Raw genomic sequence first — 19,786 nt, forward strand, 5'->3', positions numbered from 1 at the left:
ATTAACTGCGATAAATTTATACTAGCTTATTTTATAGTGCACAAATTCCTGGTCTTTTTATTAATTAGATATTTTATGTACATATTTTAAAAATTAATCAAATATTATTTGTTAGCACTCATCTTTCTAAAAGGCTAAAAAATATACTTGGTTGATGGAAAATAATTTACCTAGATTAACAAGGATCAATTTTCACTTTATACTTACTTTTTCTACTTTTTTTAGTGAGGTATCTAAATCCACATCTCGAAATAATTATTACTGTATAATAATAATTAAATTTAACATTTCTGATTTCTGCATTATTAACATAATTTTAACCAAACGACCTTTATGGTCTACTTCGCTAAATATTGAGTCATTTTAGCAAAGACTAGAGCCACCTTTTCGTCCATGTATAATTTCACAGTAAATATTATAAATTATAATACACAGAATTATAAGATACTAATCTATTGGACTTAATAAGTATCTGAAACATTAATCAATCATAAAATTAAGAGGAACATATAATTATTCAATTGACATATTAAATAAATATGACCTTTAATTTAAATTCAACTGATAATTATGCTCTCCAATTTTGAATATGCACAAATAGACGCTTAAATTTATATAAAATTAAACAAGTGAACACATGTATCCTACGTGACATAATATACGTAGAACGTCATGTAAGATACAAATTTGCTATGTAGGATATTATATAGGAGAATGTATCTATCTGTTCAAGTTTTAGATAGTTAAAGTACTTATTTGTGTACTAATAAAATTAGAGATCATAGTTGTCAACTAAAATTAAATTAAGAATGTCACGACCCAAAATGGGTCATGAGTGGCACTCACACTTAACCTCCTAGGTGGGAGAACCAACGATACAACCCCAACTTATATTTCCTGTTCAACTTATGAAATACGATAATAATGCGGAAGCCTAACTTACGAAAGTAAGAAACAACGATCCACTAGGGTCTATTACACGCGTTTTCCCAAAACCTGAAAGTCATCACTTCAAGGACATCTAATTCTAAAATACTAAGACTAAAAATATCAAATACCCGAATAAATAAACAACTTAATGTGTCCGAAAACTAAGAACATCATGCCATGCCCGAGAGAATCCAACACGAGCTAAAATGAATAGCTCACCCTGGAACATGATGTGCTGGACACTGGCTAGAGCTAAGGTCGAGTCGAAGTCGATAGAACACTCGCTGCACTCCACAAAATAAAACAAAAAAAAAATACAAATAGGGGTCAGTATAGGACAACATGTACTGCATAGATATCATCAACCGACTTAAAATAGAAACCAATATGCATAAAGTAATAGCGGGAAATCAGTCATAACACTTAACATGTGACAACCAACAAGTTCAAGATCAAGTAACAACATAATGAACCATTGCACAATCAGCCAACAATATCAAAAGTATACATGAGGACCCAAACCTCCACACCACGGTCTTTTGGGAAATGAGTTATTTAAGATTGGATAGTATTAAGTCATTTTAATATATTTTCCTTTAATATTACTGTGTCGGAATGTGACACCCGATCCAATAATATTGTGTCGGAATGTGACACCCGATTCAAATATATCATGTCGGAATGTGACACCCGATCCAATAATATCGTGTCGAAATGTGACACCCGATCCAATAATATCGTGTCGGAACGTGGCACCCTATCCAAATATACAGTGTCGGAATGTGACACCCGATCCAAATACAATTAATTTATCATTCTTTCTTATCACTTTCCACTTTATTAACAATGTTTCATCAATCCTTTTTTATTCGAGGCATCACTTTTGATAGGGCAAGTTCAAGATTATGGATTTCACGGTCTTGAGTTTGCAGACCAATCACAACAACATATAAATCATCCAAATCACGACAATTAAGTGCATAGAAAACTTCACAACATTACTCAACGACTATCAATCACTCTATGATATAGAATAAACCATAACCTACCTCAACCGAAGAACAGAAGTCAAGCAAGCTAATTCACCAATGTTTTTCCTTTCTTCGAAGCCTCACGTTTTCAATCTATCAAGTATACAATATTCGTAAGCAAACAAATCCGTAGACGCTAATATTATATATATGTTTAACCTAGACCCAATAACTCACCCAACTCTATAATCAATTCCCAAAAACTCAAGCCTAGGTTAAGCCCCAATTCCTCCAATATCATAACTCTAATGATTTTCATATAATACAATACACCTAATATTTAATTACTTATTTCAATATATCAAAAATTGAATTAAACTTATAATGTTGTACAGAAATTCCATCATGGAATCAAAGTTAAAATAATTTTCTCGAAACTACAACTATGGGAAAGAAAAAAAAAGACGAGCAACATATTTATGAATTAGCTTATATAGTAATGGATGATGAATCTACTTATCATCCCATCACTGTTCAATAGCCACCAAAACATTAGTAAAATAATGATAATAATAATGTGTGCAGCAACCAAATTTGCCCCATTTAATTTCTCTCCTTCCTCTTTCATCAGTTATCATTATAATAATAATAGTAACATGACTACCTACATTCATAATGAAAGATTTAGGCGTGGATTATTTACCTAAAGGAAATTGGCGGCTTCATTTTATGTTCGATGCCGCACAGGTAATCTTCTATCCTTGTTCTTAACTTTTCTAATCTCTTATTTATTAAAGTGATAAATCTCAACAACTTATTTAATTAGTAAATAAAGTGGTATATGGTATTAATTAAATTAATATTTTAATCCACTAATTAAATAAGTTATCTAAGTTTACCCCTCAACTAAATAATCGTAATTATCGACTAACCCAAATATTCATTAACAATTTATGATATGAGTCATTTATGAAATAAAAACTTCTAATTCTCAAAATGACCTAATGGATCGTTACAAAGAATCATGGTATTATGCCCATCCAATGTGTAATAGTTATAGGGATAAAATTGATCATGCACATTTTTTATTGATCATGCACATTTTTTTACTTGAGTAGGAAAAAAGGAATGATGAAGGAGATTATAAAAAATCAAGCCCTTATCAATAATATAAAAAAATTAATTAACAATCAATTGAGTTATGTGTAAAAAATTCACCATTTACACTTAAAAGAATATTTTCTTCGTCTCATATTAGATGGACATCTTATTAAAAATGTTTATCCCATATTACTTGATCACTTATTAAATCAAGATAGAATTAATTAATTTTTTTCTATTTTACCCTATAATCAATATGATCTTTTGAATGTAAACAATTTTCAATACTAGCTATTTCTATACTCTATGTATATTGCATCATCATATTATACTAAAAGCGGGAAGAATGTTAGGCAAAAGTTAGATTACAGTTTTACCCCTACATTAAATTTTAAATGTTATAAACTATTTAATAAATTAAATAGTAAATAGTAAACCATCATATTAGTACATGAATCAACCACCATAAAGCCTCTTGAATATGTATTCTTTGTATTAATTCCATTCTAGAGTAAATTCATGAATGTTTTATTTTGTTCATCTTTCAATTGAAAATATGAATGGTAATGTTTGCCCTTCACAAAAAGAAAAAAACCATACAGATCTATATTATATTTTTTTATATATATATAAATATTTTTATTAATGTGAAGAACATTACATAAATTTTATTTTCACTAACTCTCCATTATGTAAATATATGTTACTCCCACTAATAACTATATTCATTATGTTTTTTACTCCCACCTCTCATCCATGATCTCAAATGAATTAATGTCATATTTATGACAACTTTTTGTGTTTCTCAATTCTATCTTATAAAGAGAGACATTTGACACTATATTATACACTTAAAACAGTTGAAAAAAATATAAGAGAAAATCTCTATACTCTCTTCTCTTGTCTCTTTTTGTTTGTTTTATTTAATGTTTATGTTTTTTGTTTGTTTTAATTGTATAGGTTTCTATTGTTTTGTTATTATTATTGGAAATTTATAATGATTTGTTGCTTTGTATACATTAGCCTAGCATGTAGTATTTTAGTATACTCATTTGAATATTGCATTTGTACAATAGTTAATTATTTTTACTTTATATATTTTAAATTAATTTTATATATATATTCTTTTAATTAGAAAGATATATGTATTTTCTATCATAAAAATGATAAACTTTTTTTTTTAGTAAATATCAATAAATTTGAAAGGAATAAAATATATCATTTATAATACAAAATTTATATAAAATATTTTCAAAATTAATTAATATAAATAAAAAGTAATAAAATAAAATCTTTTAATATATTAATATTTTTTTAATCACCATATAAAATTAAAAATATTCGCCTGAAGCAAACAAAATTTCCTTCATCCAACCACCTACCTTTACCTTTTGCTAAATGACCAAAGAAATTCATCATTTCTCTTGACTTTTTTTTTTTTGTCTTCTTCTCTATTGTGTTCACGTGACTTCTCCTCTTTTCCTTCTTCCTCGAGACCCCCCACACTCCCAAACTCCCACTTCTCTACTCCCAACATCCTAGGCAGTTTGATAATACTTGAAAGAATCTGAACCCCAAATCAAGATTCAAGTTTTTCCTTCTTTTTTTCCCCTCTAAAGATTCAAGCTTTCTTCTTCTTTGTTGTATTCTGCTTTTGAATGACTTCAGTAACTAGTAGTGGTTCATCATAATCATGTCATTTTTACCATTTTTTCTTTAACCCCAAATCAAGATTCAAGATTTTCTCTTGTTTTCTCCCTAAAGATTCAATCTTTCTTCTTTCTTTGTTGGATTGTGCTTTTGAATGACTTCAGTAACTAGTAGGAGTTCATCATAATCATGCCATTTTTACCCTTTTTTTCTATCTTTCTGTTCTTGGTTTTCATTCTTGAGTCAGCAGCAGCAGTTCATAGCTGTTTAAAACCTGAAATCTCATGTCCACCTTTTGCTTCTTTTCCCCCTTTTCCTTTTTCTTCATCTCCTGGTTGTGGTCATCCTTCTTTTCAAATCCAATGTTCACCTTCACATGCTCTTATTTCAATCAATAACTTGTCTTTCTCTTTACTTCATTATGAGCCTACTTCTTCAACTCTTCTTCTTTCTCCTGCTTCACTTTCACAAAATGAAATCAACTCAGAATCTACTGATTTCAAGAACTGTTCTTTGCACAATAGATCCATTTCTCTTTCTGGTTCACCATTTAGGGTGTCTGATTCATCTTGCTCTAGGCTTTCTGCTCTTAGGCCTTGTCCACCCCCAAATCTTCCAAATTGTAGTCACTGTCCATGGCAATGTAAGCTTATCAAGAACCCACTTCAGCTTCTTCGTGAATGTGGATTGAGACACCATTTTGAGTCTGATGAAAGATGCCAAAGTGACATTCTTGGATTTCTTGATGATTTCTTGAAAATGGGGATTGAAGTTGAATGGGATGAAGAACAAGATTCATATTTTTCAAGCTGTAGGACTTGCAGAGCTAGTAGTGGTGTTTGTGGATTCAATTCTTCACACCCAAAGAAACCATTTTTATGTTTTCCATCATCACAAGTTAGGTACTCACCTCCTTTGATTCGACAAAAAAGCGCCAATCGTGTAGTTATGTTGTCAATGGTCTTTCTATTTGTGTGTTTTCTGGTTGTTTTCTCTGTTGGATCTTTAATTTTTCGTTCAAGAGGTAAAGGGGCAGGTTCAGAAGAAGATCCTACTATCATTTACCTCCGTAGGCACCGTTCAGCTAGTTTACTTCCACCAGTTTTCCCTTATGAGGAACTTGAAAGCTCCACAAATCACTTTGATCACAAGAGGAAACTTGGGGATGGAGGATTTGGTTCTGTGTATTTAGGGAATCTTGATGATGGTAGGCTTGTTGCAGTTAAGCATTTGCATAAGCATTCTCCCACTGGCACCAAAGCTTTTTCAACAAAGTCATTCTGCAATGAAATCTTGATTTTGTCATCAATCAACCACCCAAATCTAGTCAAACTTCATGGCTATTGTAGTGATCCAAGAGGGCTTCTTTTGGTTTATGACTATGTTCCAAATGGTACTCTTGCTGACCATCTTCATGGTAACAAGAATTTGTACAAAAAGGGTTCTTTAACTTGGAGTTTAAGAGTTGATATAGCACTACAAATAGCAATGGCTATTGAGTACTTGCATTTCTCAGTAGTTCCACCTATAGTTCATAGAGATATAACATCAACCAACATTTTTGTAGAAAAAGATATGAGGGTAAAAGTTGGTGACTTTGGGCTTTCAAGACTCTTAGTATGCACAGATACATCAGTAGCTTCTGGTGATTCTACTGGTGAAGTTTGGACAGGTCCACAAGGAACTCCTGGTTATTTGGATCCCGATTATCACAAGTCTTTTAGATTGAATGAAAAGAGTGATATATATAGCTTTGGTGTTGTGTTGTTGGAACTAATAACAGGGATGAAAGCTGTAGACCAAAAGAGGGAGAAGAGGGAAATGGCATTGGCTGATATGGTAGTTTCAAGAATTCAAATGGGGTTGTTGCAGCAAGTTGTGGACCCTTTTTTGGTGGTGGATGGAGAAGCAATGGAAGGTGTCGGTGCTGTGGCGGAGCTCGCGTTCCGATGTGTAGCATCGGATAAGGATGATCGGCCTGATTCAAGAGATGTGGTGGCAGAGTTGAGAAGGATAAGGGGCAGGACAAGGGGAGTTGGAAGTGGTGGTGGGGGTATTTTGAGGACATCAAATTCCAGTAACATGGTTGTTCCAGATGGGATTGGTCTAATTGGCTAATTAATCGGTTATTTGGTAGACAGAGTTAATCGATATCTATACTGATTAGAAATAATCAGTACAATAAATGTATTTATGGGAGGTAGCCCGTATAGTCTGGTTGTGATATCTCATTAAATATGTACATTGTTTGGGGTGGGGGACTTTGGACTGAAAAGGTGTCAGTTGAAGTATTTGTTTGATTATGGTAAAATGGAATGTTAATAGATCCTACTTTTATTTACTGCTTGTTTCTTACATACACAACCCCTTGTGAATTTACTTTTTGTTTCTTGACTTGGCTGTGATAATAATTGAAGATGTTATTATTCAAAACTCAGTGCTTAAACAAGAACTTGTGATTTTGATTACTGTTTTTGGACGCTAATAAAATATTTTTTTTAATTAGATTTGATGGAAACTATGAAAAATTAAGAAAATGCATGTGCTTTTACTTTGTCAAAACAAACTAGTCACTACATAAGTGATACTATTTTCATGTCCTTTTCAACTAAAAATTGGAGCCATCTAAGTTTTGAATATCTATTTGGGAAACATCCACATGGATGAATTTGACTTTTTAGCAAGTAATTAGGGCAAAAGGGACAAGGAATAATGTAAGGTCACCTCGTGAGGTAGATAGTACAAACATTATTGGCCAACATGATGGCACATCTACTAGTCAATAAGTTAGGTCCCCACAGAAGCCATACCATGCGTCATTTCATTGCATAAAAATATAACTCAATTTATTTAAGGTGTTGAAGTTTGTTCTGTATTTGTGATGTACTAGGTAAAATAGTAGTTAAAAGTGAGCAATCTAATATGAACACACAACAATCTGATCTGAACACCACCGTTATGAAAAAAGAGATTATGTAAGATTTCCGAGTTTCGTCTTGGTCTCCCTACAAGAGTCTCCGACCACCAACGATAGAATTGGCTCGGGGGACACTGCTTATAAAATACACAACATGGAGAAACTTCATAGTTTAGTACTACACATTCTACTAGAAAAAAAAGAAGAGGATTACAAGAAGTGAAAATCGCTAACAATAAGAAGTGGAAGAGTATTTATTTTGGATAGTTATCATCCTTTTGCCAAGATTAATTGAAGTATGCACCTTCCAATGCCTGAGCTTTTTTGCCTGCTTCCATAGCTTCTTGCTTTCCTGACATTGAATAACCTTTTTCCTGCACCAACAAGAAACAATAACAGAGTCTAATCCAATTCCTTGTCGCGGAGGACAAATCAAGGCTTGAAAAGTTGGCTAGTCGAGCAAGAGGAGAGAAAGATCAACAAGGATTTGCCGAGAATGACTAGAAAGGTGGAAACAAGATCAGATATCATTTGATCATTGTGAACAAATTCAAAATCATTATAAATAGAGCCAAACATTAATTCTCAACCGTAGAGTGAAATGGAATCCGATACATAAATCAATTAATAAAAGAACAGAAAAAGCCTCTTATTCAATATACTATAGTTATCATTCTATATCGTGCATGTGCTGCCTTAACAGAGGCAAGGTACTAAACATCCATTCATGACTTATTTTTGGCCCTTAACATGCAAGTAGAACTCTATGCCTGACCTTTCACCATCACTGCATCACAAGTTGGAGTTTAAATACAGAAGTCTTTCAAAGGAAATTCGACTTTTCATCTTGAATTTAAGAGCATGTGTAGCTATTTCAAACACTGCAAGACTGACCTACTGTTTTCTAATGAGGCTAATCATGGAAGTGGATAGAAAACCTTCAAAAACTTAACAAAATTACTTGCTAAATGACCCCGATCTCTTTTAAGTCTATGCAACTTTTGTCCCTCATTTTGATTTCTCGCACATTGCAACTTATATATTCTTCTGATCATCCAGAGGACATTTTACAGATTCCTGAACAATCTAGTCAGCTTAGAAGCTAAAATTATGGAGCAGAAAGCCACGACATACCAGGAGGCGCCACAAGAACGGGGTTCCTTCCCTCTTCTTTAGCTGCTTCTCTATGGCCTCAATAGCTGCAAGTTCCAAAATCGCAACTTAAGGATAAGTGACTAAACAGTTTTAAGAGTAGACAAAAAGAAGCGTATATCAAAAGAGTGAAGTTTAAAGGGTAGCATGAGATCCTAGGATCAAATTCCCTTCCTTATCGAAGAGGCCATACTTTTTCTTGCAATCCTACTTTGAATACTCCTTTTTTGAGCCGACAGTCTATTAGAAACAACCTCCCTAGCCCACAAATGCAAGAGTAAGGTCTGCGTACATCCTACCCTCCACAAACCCCAATTGTGGGATTACACTGTGTATGTTGTTGTTGCTGTTGCTGTTATTAAAGAGGCCATACTCCATTTTACAGGAATAAAAACCACATCCCACTCCCCCTGCCCCCGAAACTTTTAATTTTTTTTTTTCAAAATAGAAGCTCATATTATTAGGGAAAGGATCTACCTTTTGTAGCCTGACCACTGCTTAGCAACATAGTGATCCAAACTTCATTGAAAACGTCAAGCTGTTCGTCTGACGCTCCAATAATCTGCACAACATAGTATTTTGCTAATCATTCATGAAACAAATAGAAATAATGCTAAATAAACTACAGAAGTCCCCCTTGTCATGTTCAAACTACCTTGTAGTCAATGGCATCAAATGTTTGTCCGAGCAATTCCAACGCCCGTTCATTTTCACCCTTACCATATTCAAATATCGCTTCTGCAAGCTAAAATAAAATATAAGGAAAGAATTAAAAGTTAAAAATTGAAAGAAACAGTTTTTATCTATCAAATATCAAGAATACAACTACTAGATGCATCAATGGTTTCAAAGATGTGATAGACAGGAGAATCTTAAGCAATAGTATAATCAATATTCCCTCCGTTAAAATTTGTTTGTCTTACTTTCCTTTTTAGTACGTTTCAAAAAGAATGTCTCTTTCCTTTTTTGACAACTCTTTAATTATAACTTTCCACGTGGCATATTTAAGGCGACAAGATTAAAGGACATTTTGGTACCTTCTATGTATCTTTAGTTTAAGATCACAAGATTGAAAAATCTTTTTACTTTCTTAAAATCCGTGTCAAGTCAAAAACCAACCAAACAAATTAGAACGGAGGTAGCAAGTTTTAACCAGTAATGCGTTTTCATCTCCCCCAGAAACCATGATCCTCATCTAAATTCTAAAGTAGCAGCAGAATGAATACTTTGGATCTAAACTGTATAGAATCAGTCAATTTAAAAGCTAAGTCATAAAGACGGTAAACGCATTAGGAAAATCTTTTATTAATAATTTTAAAAAAGAGAATCTTTTGCCATTGAAAGAGGAAAGAAATTATGAAGTGTGTGTACATTTTCTCCAAGAAGTTATGCAGAAATTCATAAATAGAAAAAAAAGGGGGGGGGGGGGGGGGGTTACAAACCAGCACAGCTCTCTGCATATATTCTCGTTTTTTCTTGGTCATGGTAGAAATTCTACAGAAAAAAGCACAAAATTCTCAGAGTAAGTGGTTGGACACGGAATGGTTTATGAAATTGGAAAGAGTGCTAAATCCGTCCTGACCTGGATTTTAAACCCTCCAGTAACTCTTCTGCTTTAGAAACTTCACCTGTACAGGATAGGGCCCATAACACCAATACATCCAGGTGCCATTCAAGATACCAGAAAGCCTATTATAGCAGCGGCAGCACAAAGACACAGAACACTTAGTTCATATTACATTGTATAGACAGAAGGGGAAGAGGACCGCACAGTGCAATTGCTAAATGGAAGTTCATAGTAATGCAGATCAAAATTACAGTTCCAATCCAATGTATCATTAACATTAATCTTAAAGGAAATCACTCATGACAAAGCAAATGACACTGAAAGAATGAAATCCGATTCACGTCATTTATCCATTTTCTCAACAGATTGAAGTTTTTCTTCATATTTTATATTTAGTAGGGGTTAGGGAGGAGCTTTTTAAAAGCATGTATTGTTACAACAACAACAACAACAACCCAGTGAAATCCCACAACATGGGGTCTGGGGAGGGTAGAATGTACGCAGACCTTACTCCTACCAAGGCTACCAAGGTAGGACGGCTGTTTCCTGGAGACCCTCGGCTCAGTAAAAGCATAAGTGCATAAAAAAATGTTAGATAAGAATAGAAAATTAAAAGCTTTATGAGAAAAACAACAAACAAATAACGAATAGATAACAAATAAATACAAAGAAATAAATACAAATAACAAATAACGATTAAATAAATAATGAAAGCGTCACAGGTAAAAATGAGTAATCAAAGCATAGAAAGCAATAAATAATAATAGAAATAACAGAAATTAGAAGTCAAAGCGCAAGAGATCGTAATGCACTACTACGCCTATGAATAGAGAAGAATAACGAGACTATGAACTAGCCTTCTACCCTAATGTGGGTCCTCCACACCCTCCTATCTAAGGTCATGTCCTCCGTAAGCTGTAACTGCGCCATGTCCTGTCTAATCACCTCTCCCCAATACTTCTTCGGCCTACCCCTACTTCTTCTGTAACCATCCATGGCCAGGCTCTCACACCTCCGCACTGGGGCATCTGTGTCTCTCCTCTTCACATGTCCATACCATCTCAGTCGCATTTCCCGCATCTTGTCTTCCACCGAGGCCACTCCTACCTTGTCCCGAATAGCCTCATTTCTAATCCTGTCGCTCCTGGTGTGCCCACACATCCATCTCAGCATTCTCATCTCAGCAACTTTTATCTTTTGAATGTGAGAAGTCTTAACTGGCCAACACTCTGCCCCATACAGCATAGCCGGTCTAACCACCACTTTGTAGAACTTGCCCTTAAGTTTTGGTGGCACATTCTTGTCACATAGCACTCCGGAAGCGAGCCTCCATTTCATCCACCCTACCCCAATACGATGTGTGACATCATCGTCAATCTCCCCGCTGCCTTGCATGATAAACCCAAGATACTTGCAACTACTTCTCTTTTGGATGGCCTGAGCACCAAGCCTAACTTCAACGCCAACCTCCTGAGGTGTCTCACTGAACTTGCACTCTAAGTACTCTGTCTTTGTCCTACTCAACTTAAACCCTTTAGACTCCAAGGTATGTCTCCAATCCTCCAGCTTAGCGTTAACTCCGCGGCGAGTCTCATCGATCAGTACTATGTCATCCGCGAAAAGCATACACCATGGCACCGCACCTTGAATTTGTCGCGTCAATCCATCTATCACCAAGGCAAATAAAAAAGGACTAAGAGCTGATCCTTGATGCAACCCCATCACCACTGGAAATTGCTCTGAGTCCCCTCATACTGTCCTTACCCTGGTTTTGGCTCCCTCGTACATGTCCTTGATCACCCTAATGTATGCCATAGGTACACCTTTAGCCTCCAAACATGTCCATAGTATTTCTCTTGGGACTTTGTCATAAGCCTTTTCTAGGTCGATGAATACCATATGCAAGTCCCTCTTCCTCTCCCTATGCTGCTCCACGAGTCTCCTCATAAGATGAATGGCTTCTGTAGTTGAGCGTCCCGGCATAAATCCAAACTGGTTCTCTGAAATAGACACGTCTCTCCTCACCCTCATCTCTACCACTCTTTCCCACAGTTTCATAGTATGGCTTAGTAGCTTAATACCTCTATAGTTGTTGCAACTCTGGATATCCCCTTTGTTTTTGTATAGAGGGATCATTATGCTCGACCTCCATTCTTCGGGCATCGTTGCCGTTTTAAAGATGACATTAAATAACCTAGTCAACCACTCCAAACCTACCGAGCTCGTGCTCTTCCAAAATTCCCCAGGAACCTCGTCAGGTCCTGTTGCTCTTCCCCAGCGCATCCTACAAACGACACTCTTAACCTCCTCGACCTTAATACTCCTGCAATACCCAAAATTGCAATGTCTTCCTGTATGTTCTAAATCTCCCAACACAAAGTCTCTGTCCCCTTCCTCATTCAAGAGTTTATGGAAATAGGACTGCCATCTCTGTTTAATGAGGGTCTCGTCTACCAATACTTTTCCATGCTCATCCTTAATGCACTTCACTTGGTCCACATCGCGTGCCCTTCTCTCCCGCGCCCTGGCTAGCCTAAACAATTTTCTATCCCCACCTTTCTCTTCTAGTTCAGCATAAAGGCGTTCAAAAGCTGTTGTTTTTGCCGTCGAAACCGCCGACTTCGCCTCCTTTCTCGCTATCTTATAAAGTTCCCTATTCGTCCACTTCTCCACCTCATCTGTGCTTTCTATCAACTTTGCGTACGCCATCTTCTTTGCTTCCACCTTTTCTTGCACTTCTCCATTCCACCACCAGTCTCCTCGATGCCGACTACGACTACCAATCGAGACTCCCAACACTTCCCTTGCCACAGTCCTAATACAACTAGCCGTCCTATCCCACATACTGGTCGCATCCCCATTACTATCCCAGGCCCCCATGGCCTTCAACTTCTCTCCCATCTCCAGGGCATTTGCAGTGGTCAAACTCCTCCATCTGATCTTAGATCGATCATCCCCGACCCTCTTATTCCTCATCATCTTGATCCCTAAATCCATCACCAAAAGCTTATGTCGGGTCGTAAGGTTGTCTATCAGAATAACCTTACAGTCTTTGCACAGACCTCTATCGACCTTCCTCAGGAGTAAAAAGTCTATCTGAGTCTTAACCACCGAACTATGGAATGTTACCAAGTGGTCTTCCTTCTTTGGGAAACTCGAATTGGCTATGACCAACCCAAAAGCTCTTGCAAATTCCAAAAGTGAAAGGCCTCCTACATTTCTGACCCCGTAGCCAAAGCCTCCATGCACATCACCATACCCTCCTGAAATAGACCCGATGTGCCCATTGAAATCCCCTCCCACGAAAAGCTTCTCAGTAGGTGGTATACCTCCCCCTAACTCGTCCAAATCCTCCCAAAAGCGCCTCTTATCCTCCTCTCTTAAGCCCGCTTGTGGCGCATAAGCACTAATAATGTTGAATGTGCTCCCTTCAACGACCACCTTAATCGACATCATCCTATCGTTGACTCTCCTAACCTCCACTACCTGATCCCTTAGATCATTGTCTACTAAAATGCCTACCCCATTCCTATATTTCGATCTACCTGAAAACCAAAGCTTACAACCGTCCATTTCACAATAAGGAACAAGTACATCAAATTTGTTCCATATTTCTTCATGAAGTTTTTGAAAAATAGCTAAACGAACTAGCTTGTTAGCCGAATTTCCACATTTCAAAAGTAGGAAAATCCTACATATCCCAACTTAAGTGAATATGCATGCAATCACCCTATAACCTAAAAAGAGAAATTAAAACGCTTCTGCACCTGAACTCACTTTATCTGTCAGACGATCAGCTAGGATCTTCAAACGGTCCCCAAATACATTAATCCCACCTCGTACATATACCCGAAGTAACAAACCAACAGCATTCAGGTACACCTGCATGCCAAGAAAAATGTAACTCTCAGCATATTGGAAGAACTAAAAAGTTCTTCGACTACAAACAACTAACTTACTTCGGCTGGACTGGCATCAATTCTTTCCAACTCTTTCCAGATGTTTTGATCATAAACATCTCTTACTTTTTCCATGGGTGAATGACCTTCCATATAACAAAGCGCAACGTGCCACCAATTGTGTGTATACCTGCAATATCCTAATGGTTAGCTTTTAAAAATATTACATTCAGAGCCAAACTAGGAGTGCTATTATCAGATTCTGTGCATACATAAAAGATGACAAAGAACTCCAGGTTCTTGAGCATTCCTCCATAAATTGTACTGCTTCTTTAAAACGACACTCATACTGATAAACATGACAGAGCTGCAAGGAGATTGTGATAAAATAAGCAAGAAAAAAAGGTATACTCGAATATCAGTGATGAATATAATGCATTTCCTCTGGCAGCAAAATGATACAAAATACACTGCTTAAAAGCGACAACTATTCCATCACAACAAAAATTATGTCCAGTCTTATTGTTTTTCTCCTAAGATGATACAATAGGAAGAGTTTCCCTTAAATGCTCAGTAAGATTAATGGTACTATTTTGACATCAGGTTAGCTAGCTGGATTGACAACAAAGGATTAGATGAGAGATAGCCTGACATATAGGATAAGAATTTGAAAATTGAAAGTATAAAAATGGGACCTTTGTTAACTATCTGCAGTATTATGATAACTGGATTAGTGATAAAAAGTTTGTTATGTGCAACAGATATTTCACTAGTTGGGATAAAGGCTAATGGCTGATGGTACAATTACAAGGTTTGTTCTGTGCAGAGGATTTTCACTAGCGTGGTCTGGTGTTTGCCAGCAACCTTTGTAACCATTCTCTAATTTGGTTAGATACTTATATGGAAATATAGGGATAAACATGCTATTTAAAGGAGTGAATTTAGAGGATTTGTTTAGCCAATCAGACTACTTTGGTATTGAGGCATAGAAATAGTTATAGTTGATAAGTTTTGCCGAGTAAACGCAAGCATATATAATACCGCAAATGTGCTTATATCAGCTAGAAAGGAAAAAGTAACTTGCAAACAGGAGTAACTCACAGCATGGTGTGTCCAGGCATCTTCACTATCAATCTCAAAGCCTTTCTTTGCAGCTTCTTTTGCATCCGCATATTGACCAAGCTCTAATAGAGCAAATGCGAGCATGCCATAAATGTAATTTTCGTGTTTATTTACTGGTAGGACCTGTAAGACAAAATCAAGAAATTTTACTAGGAAGAATTGCATGAAACAACAACAACAACAACAACAACAACATACCCAGTGAAATCCCACCAGTGGGGTCTGGGGAGGGTAGAGTGTACGCAGACCTTACCACTACCTCATGGAGATAGAGAGGCTGTTTTCGAAAGACCCTTGCCTCATAAGTATCGGCCCCAAATAAGAGAGAAGAACCAATATATATATATATAATGGCAAAAACAAAAAGCGATGCAAATTGTACAAGACAAGATAAAAACAATAACAATAGCAAAATAATGTGATGATCGAGAGGCAATAACAACACAACTATATTGGTACGCCTAAACCTACGATCAATCCTAAACCGTAACAGGGCAAGACATCATTCTATCCCTACTAACCTTTTACCCTAATCCGCGACCTCCACTGCTTTCTATCTAAGGTCATGTACTTGGTAATATAGAGTTGCGACATATCCTATCTAATCACCTCTCCCCAATACTTTTTCGGTCTACTTCTACCCCTCCGCATAACCTCCAAATCAAGCTGCTCACACCTCCTAACTGGTGCATCAACACCCCTCCTCTGCACATGGCCAAACCATCTCAGTCTTGCTTATCTCATCTTGTCTGCCACAGAGGCCACTCTCACCTTCTCCCGAATAACCTCATTCCTAATCCCATCACTCCTAGTGTGTCCACACATCCATCTCAACATCCTCATCTCCGCAATACGCACCTTCTGAACATGTGAGTTCTTGACTGACCAACACTCCACTCCATATAACAACGCCGGTTTAACCACCATTCTGTAGAACTTACCTTTAAGTTTAGGTGGTAACTTCTTATCACATAGGACTCCAGAGGCAAGCTAGTGAAAATCCTATTATGAATATTAAACCTCCGGATATTATGTCTGATACAAGTTATTACTTATTTATTGTTTTTGTTTCTTAAGTTGTCTAGAAGAAGAAGAAGTCAAGGCAATATTTAGTCAATATGATATGAACCTGTTCAAAAAGTTTCAGCGACAAATCAGGGCAACCCATGTAGAAACAAAGCACATGACCCCGCTTTAGAGTGACCAGATCTCTGGGGAAATCCTTAAGCAGCTGCAAATAGGTAATGCATATATCAATCGAGAGATTTACACTGAGATCATAAAAGCGAAATCATAAAAATACTTAAATGGTTACATGATGACAATTGACACCGCCTACTATTCGTCCTTTTCTTTTTGACTAGTCCATCTTACAACATCCTTATGGTTTTAAAGTAACAGATTTTTAATAATTATATGCCAAAGGCCAGCAATATCAGATACACCTTGACAGTATATTTTCTGATTCAACGAAGACCAAATTTGAATTCTTGAAAGATCGCTAAATAACAGGTCAACTAGTATCTGATGAAATTGAATTGGGATTCAAATGATAATTGGAGTTGTCAAAAGAAAATAATACAAAAGAATGGATAGAACTATTTAGTATTTACAATCATATGGTTCTGAAAAATAGAATATTGGAGAGACAAACTTTGACACACTGATTTAGTGGGCATACTAACTAATTGAAACTAGGTCACGGGTTCCAGCCATGGGCACAGTCTCTTGCAGAAATGCATGGTATGGTTGCATACAATAGCGTGGGCTTAATGCACTGGACTGCCCTTTTACCAGATAATTAAAACTATTACAACTATCCATAATCACAATCTGACAAGACACCATTGTAGTAGAACAATAAGATTTTTTTTTATAACTATGGTGTCCGGACCAGCTTTCTCACACCTCCACTAATTTCACGAGATACCTGCCACCTCCCACCAACACCTCCCACCAGCAAAAGGTGCCATGTACCTCTGTCCAACAAGGCTAGGATAGATGGGAAGAACCACCTAGTATTTTTTGTCTCTACTTGTATTTGAACCTACTCAACCACTTCATTAACCACTAAGCCACACCCTTGGGTGTTAGTAGAACAATAAGATCGAAAAACAAAACACCCCATACATAAATATCAGCAAAAATGAGTAAAAGTAACCAAATTCAAACAAACAGCAATAAAAGAACTCACCTTCAAGTGTAGTTCAACAGCCACATCATCATCTCTATTAGGTAAAACCAAATAACTTATTGCCTCAAAAACCATTTTCTCATACGAGCTGGCTTGTTCCTAAACAAAGAAATTAACAAGGCATAAGTAAACCAAACTCTCAAATACAAAAAGTTAAACCAACAAAAGTTGTAAAATTTGTACTAGATGAGACTTGGCAGCTTCAAGAAGAAGCATAGCACGTGAAGAATCAGCAGAGCAAAGAAAATGAGCAGCCAAAATATTAGCCAAAACACAAGTTGGGTCTTTTTTAGGAGCTTCCAATATAACTGACCTCTCTCTTCCATAGCTAAGTACCTGACCAAAGTTCAAGAATCAAAGTTCTTATCAACCGAATATCAATAAAAATCTGATCTTTTTTACTCTTACTGATAGAAATCAAGAAAATATGAAAAGGGTACCTGATGATAATAAGAATTGATGGCAGATATGCAAGAATCAGACTTGGTTTTGACTTGATAACCCCATTTGTCTACTTTGAATCCTTCCATTTTCTTAGTGGGTTCTTATTCTTCTTGCTTTTGGGGAGTTCGTTGTATATATAGAAAGATAGATTAGTAAAACGTGGAGGTTTTGCTTTTGGGATGACGACGAAAAAGGAGTATTAGGCAAGTGACGCTGCGTCCGAAAAGATTTTAATGTGCAATCTTGATTAGGATAGGTTTTGTTTTTTTAGTTTGTTTAGGGACAGTTGCATACAACACCTTTATTCTTTCCATAGTAAGTGTTGGAGGAATTTTACTTTACATCACATGAAATAAGTATACTATAGTGCTTCTTAGAGATGTAGTCTAAGGGGATAGTGTAATTTCTTATCCAAACTAGCTTGAAGATGAAAAGTATTAGACATTGCAAGGAGAAAATATTGTCCCAGGGACATCTAGGCAAATATTATGATCTTACATCTGGACACATGTCTGACCCTAATATTGACATGGGACATAACCTCAACCCCAAGACTCGACTCTGACCCGTTACCCAACCACCAAGCTAAGACCTGACCCTCGAACTTAGACCCGACACGAGACTCGACCCCAAGATCCCAAATTTGCAATCTCGACCCGACCCTCAACTCCAAGATTCGACCCCAACCCGAACTCCTAACCCTGACCCGAGATCCAACCCTAATTCGAGCTCAAGACCCTAAACTAAGAGCCAACTCAAAACCCAACCCTCACCTTAAGACCTCAAACTGAGATTTGACCTCAAGACTAGGCCTCGATCTTGAGAACCAACCCTCAACCTAACATAAGACCTACACCTGAGATCGAGATCGAGCATGAGATACCGACCCCAAGACCTAACTCTAACTTGATCCTTACTTGAGACCCAACCCCAACCCTAATATCGGACTCGAGACCCGACCTCTAACCAACCCTAACCTCGACATTAACCCATAACTTAGTTGAGTCTCAGGTGGAGGTCGGAGGTTTGGTCTCGTGTTGATTTGGCGTTTGGTCTAAAGTTAGGGTCGGGAGTTGGGTTATGGGTTAAGGTCGAGTTTCGGGTGGGGGAGGATCTCGAGTCGAACATCATATCTTGGTGTCACGCCCCGAGAGGGTACCCTAGGCGTGACCGGCACTCGAAGGCCATTTCTGACCTCCGAGCGAACCACCTGGTCCAGTCACACATTCAATCAATCACATTCTCTTGGCGGAAAACTCAATTAAAGAAATACTGTTCATATATGGGGGCCGAAGGCCAAACATTTACAACCCAACAAGACAATAAAATAAGACTCCTCAAAATAACAGTTCGACCTCCCCACACTCCAGTCTATGAAGCCTCTATCAAAGTCTAAAAGGTGCCAATGACAAGTCCATGGCTACCAACAATCTAAATAAAAGAAAGGACAACAAAACTGTACAAGAATGTTCAATATCCTCCGGGAACTAGGAGGACTCACCAACTGGCTGGAAGTGTATGATGATCTTCAACGGAGCGCCGGTTGATGATCTCTAGTACCTGTCTCTGCATCATAAAATGATGCAGACCAAATGGCATCAGTACATGGAATGTACGAGTATGTAAAATGGCCGGATGAAACAAACATCAAGAAGTCATCAACATCAACTCAGCACCTCAACTCATACATATATATATAAATATAGGACAACTCACTCAAATGTCCTAAGTCTAACAAGAATAGTTTAGACGGGACTAACTCATAAACCACTCAACTCAACTGACTCAGAGCACTATCAAGACCTAAATGAGAGTTTCTCTTAACCGACAACCATCACC

The 19,786-nt window shown here is 36.9% G+C and overlaps 2 protein-coding genes across 4 annotated transcripts; one reads left to right on the plus strand and one right to left on the minus strand.

Annotated features, from left to right (window-relative positions):
• Nucleotides 1–4,379: 4,379 nt before the first annotated feature.
• LOC129880238 (LEAF RUST 10 DISEASE-RESISTANCE LOCUS RECEPTOR-LIKE PROTEIN KINASE-like 1.5) lies at nucleotides 4,380–6,993 on the plus strand. Its single transcript, XM_055954190.1, has one exon. It carries the CDS (start codon nucleotides 4,842–4,844, stop codon nucleotides 6,768–6,770), a length of 1,929 nt encoding a protein of 642 aa, XP_055810165.1. The 5' UTR covers nucleotides 4,380–4,841; the 3' UTR covers nucleotides 6,771–6,993.
• A 596-nt stretch (nucleotides 6,994–7,589) lies between these two features.
• On the minus strand, nucleotides 7,590–18,232 carry LOC129880239 (uncharacterized). Of its 3 annotated transcripts, none has more exons than XM_055954191.1 (14): nucleotides 17,944–18,228; nucleotides 17,687–17,839; nucleotides 17,504–17,602; nucleotides 16,439–16,540; nucleotides 15,289–15,432; nucleotides 14,460–14,554; nucleotides 14,248–14,377; nucleotides 14,066–14,170; nucleotides 10,304–10,410; nucleotides 10,164–10,215; nucleotides 9,377–9,466; nucleotides 9,199–9,283; nucleotides 8,704–8,768; nucleotides 7,590–7,943 (listed from the first exon to the last, which is right to left on the minus strand). In XM_055954191.1, the coding sequence occupies exons 1-14, from the start codon at nucleotides 18,031–18,033 to the stop codon at nucleotides 7,857–7,859; spliced, it is 1,404 nt and encodes a 467-aa protein (XP_055810166.1). In that variant the 5' UTR covers nucleotides 18,034–18,228; the 3' UTR covers nucleotides 7,590–7,856. The 3 variants fall into 3 exon arrangements, 2 of the variants coding, with proteins under 2 accessions (XP_055810166.1, XP_055810167.1); XR_008765349.1 differs by having other exon boundaries at nucleotides 7,869–7,943; nucleotides 9,377–9,459; nucleotides 17,944–18,232; XM_055954192.1 differs by lacking the exon at nucleotides 7,590–7,943 and having other exon boundaries at nucleotides 8,703–8,768; nucleotides 9,377–9,459; nucleotides 17,944–18,232.
• Between the last annotated feature and the right edge of the window lie 1,554 nt (nucleotides 18,233–19,786).

This window comes from Solanum dulcamara, chromosome 2 (genome assembly GCF_947179165.1).
Source record: "Solanum dulcamara chromosome 2, daSolDulc1.2, whole genome shotgun sequence".
Lineage (NCBI taxonomy): Eukaryota > Viridiplantae > Streptophyta > Magnoliopsida > Solanales > Solanaceae > Solanum > Solanum dulcamara.

What these genes read in the sequence shown, in the direction of transcription:
- LOC129880239 (XM_055954191.1), bottom strand. Translation starts at nt 18,033, where the DNA reads ATGGAAGGATTCAAAGTAGACAAATGGGGTTATCAAGTCAAAACCAAG. An exon ending in CTGGAGGGTTTAAAATCCAG is followed by an intron (nt 10,216 to 10,303) that starts GTCAGGACGGAT and finishes TTTTTTCTGTAG; the next exon opens with AATTTCTACCATGACCAAGA. An exon ending in CGTTCTTGTGGCGCCTCCTG is followed by an intron (nt 7,944 to 8,703) that starts GTATGTCGTGGC and finishes TTGTTGGTGCAG; the next exon opens with GAAAAAGGTTATTCAATGTC.
- LOC129880238 (XM_055954190.1), top strand. Translation starts at nt 4,842, where the DNA reads ATGCCATTTTTACCCTTTTTTTCTATCTTTCTGTTCTTGGTTTTCATT.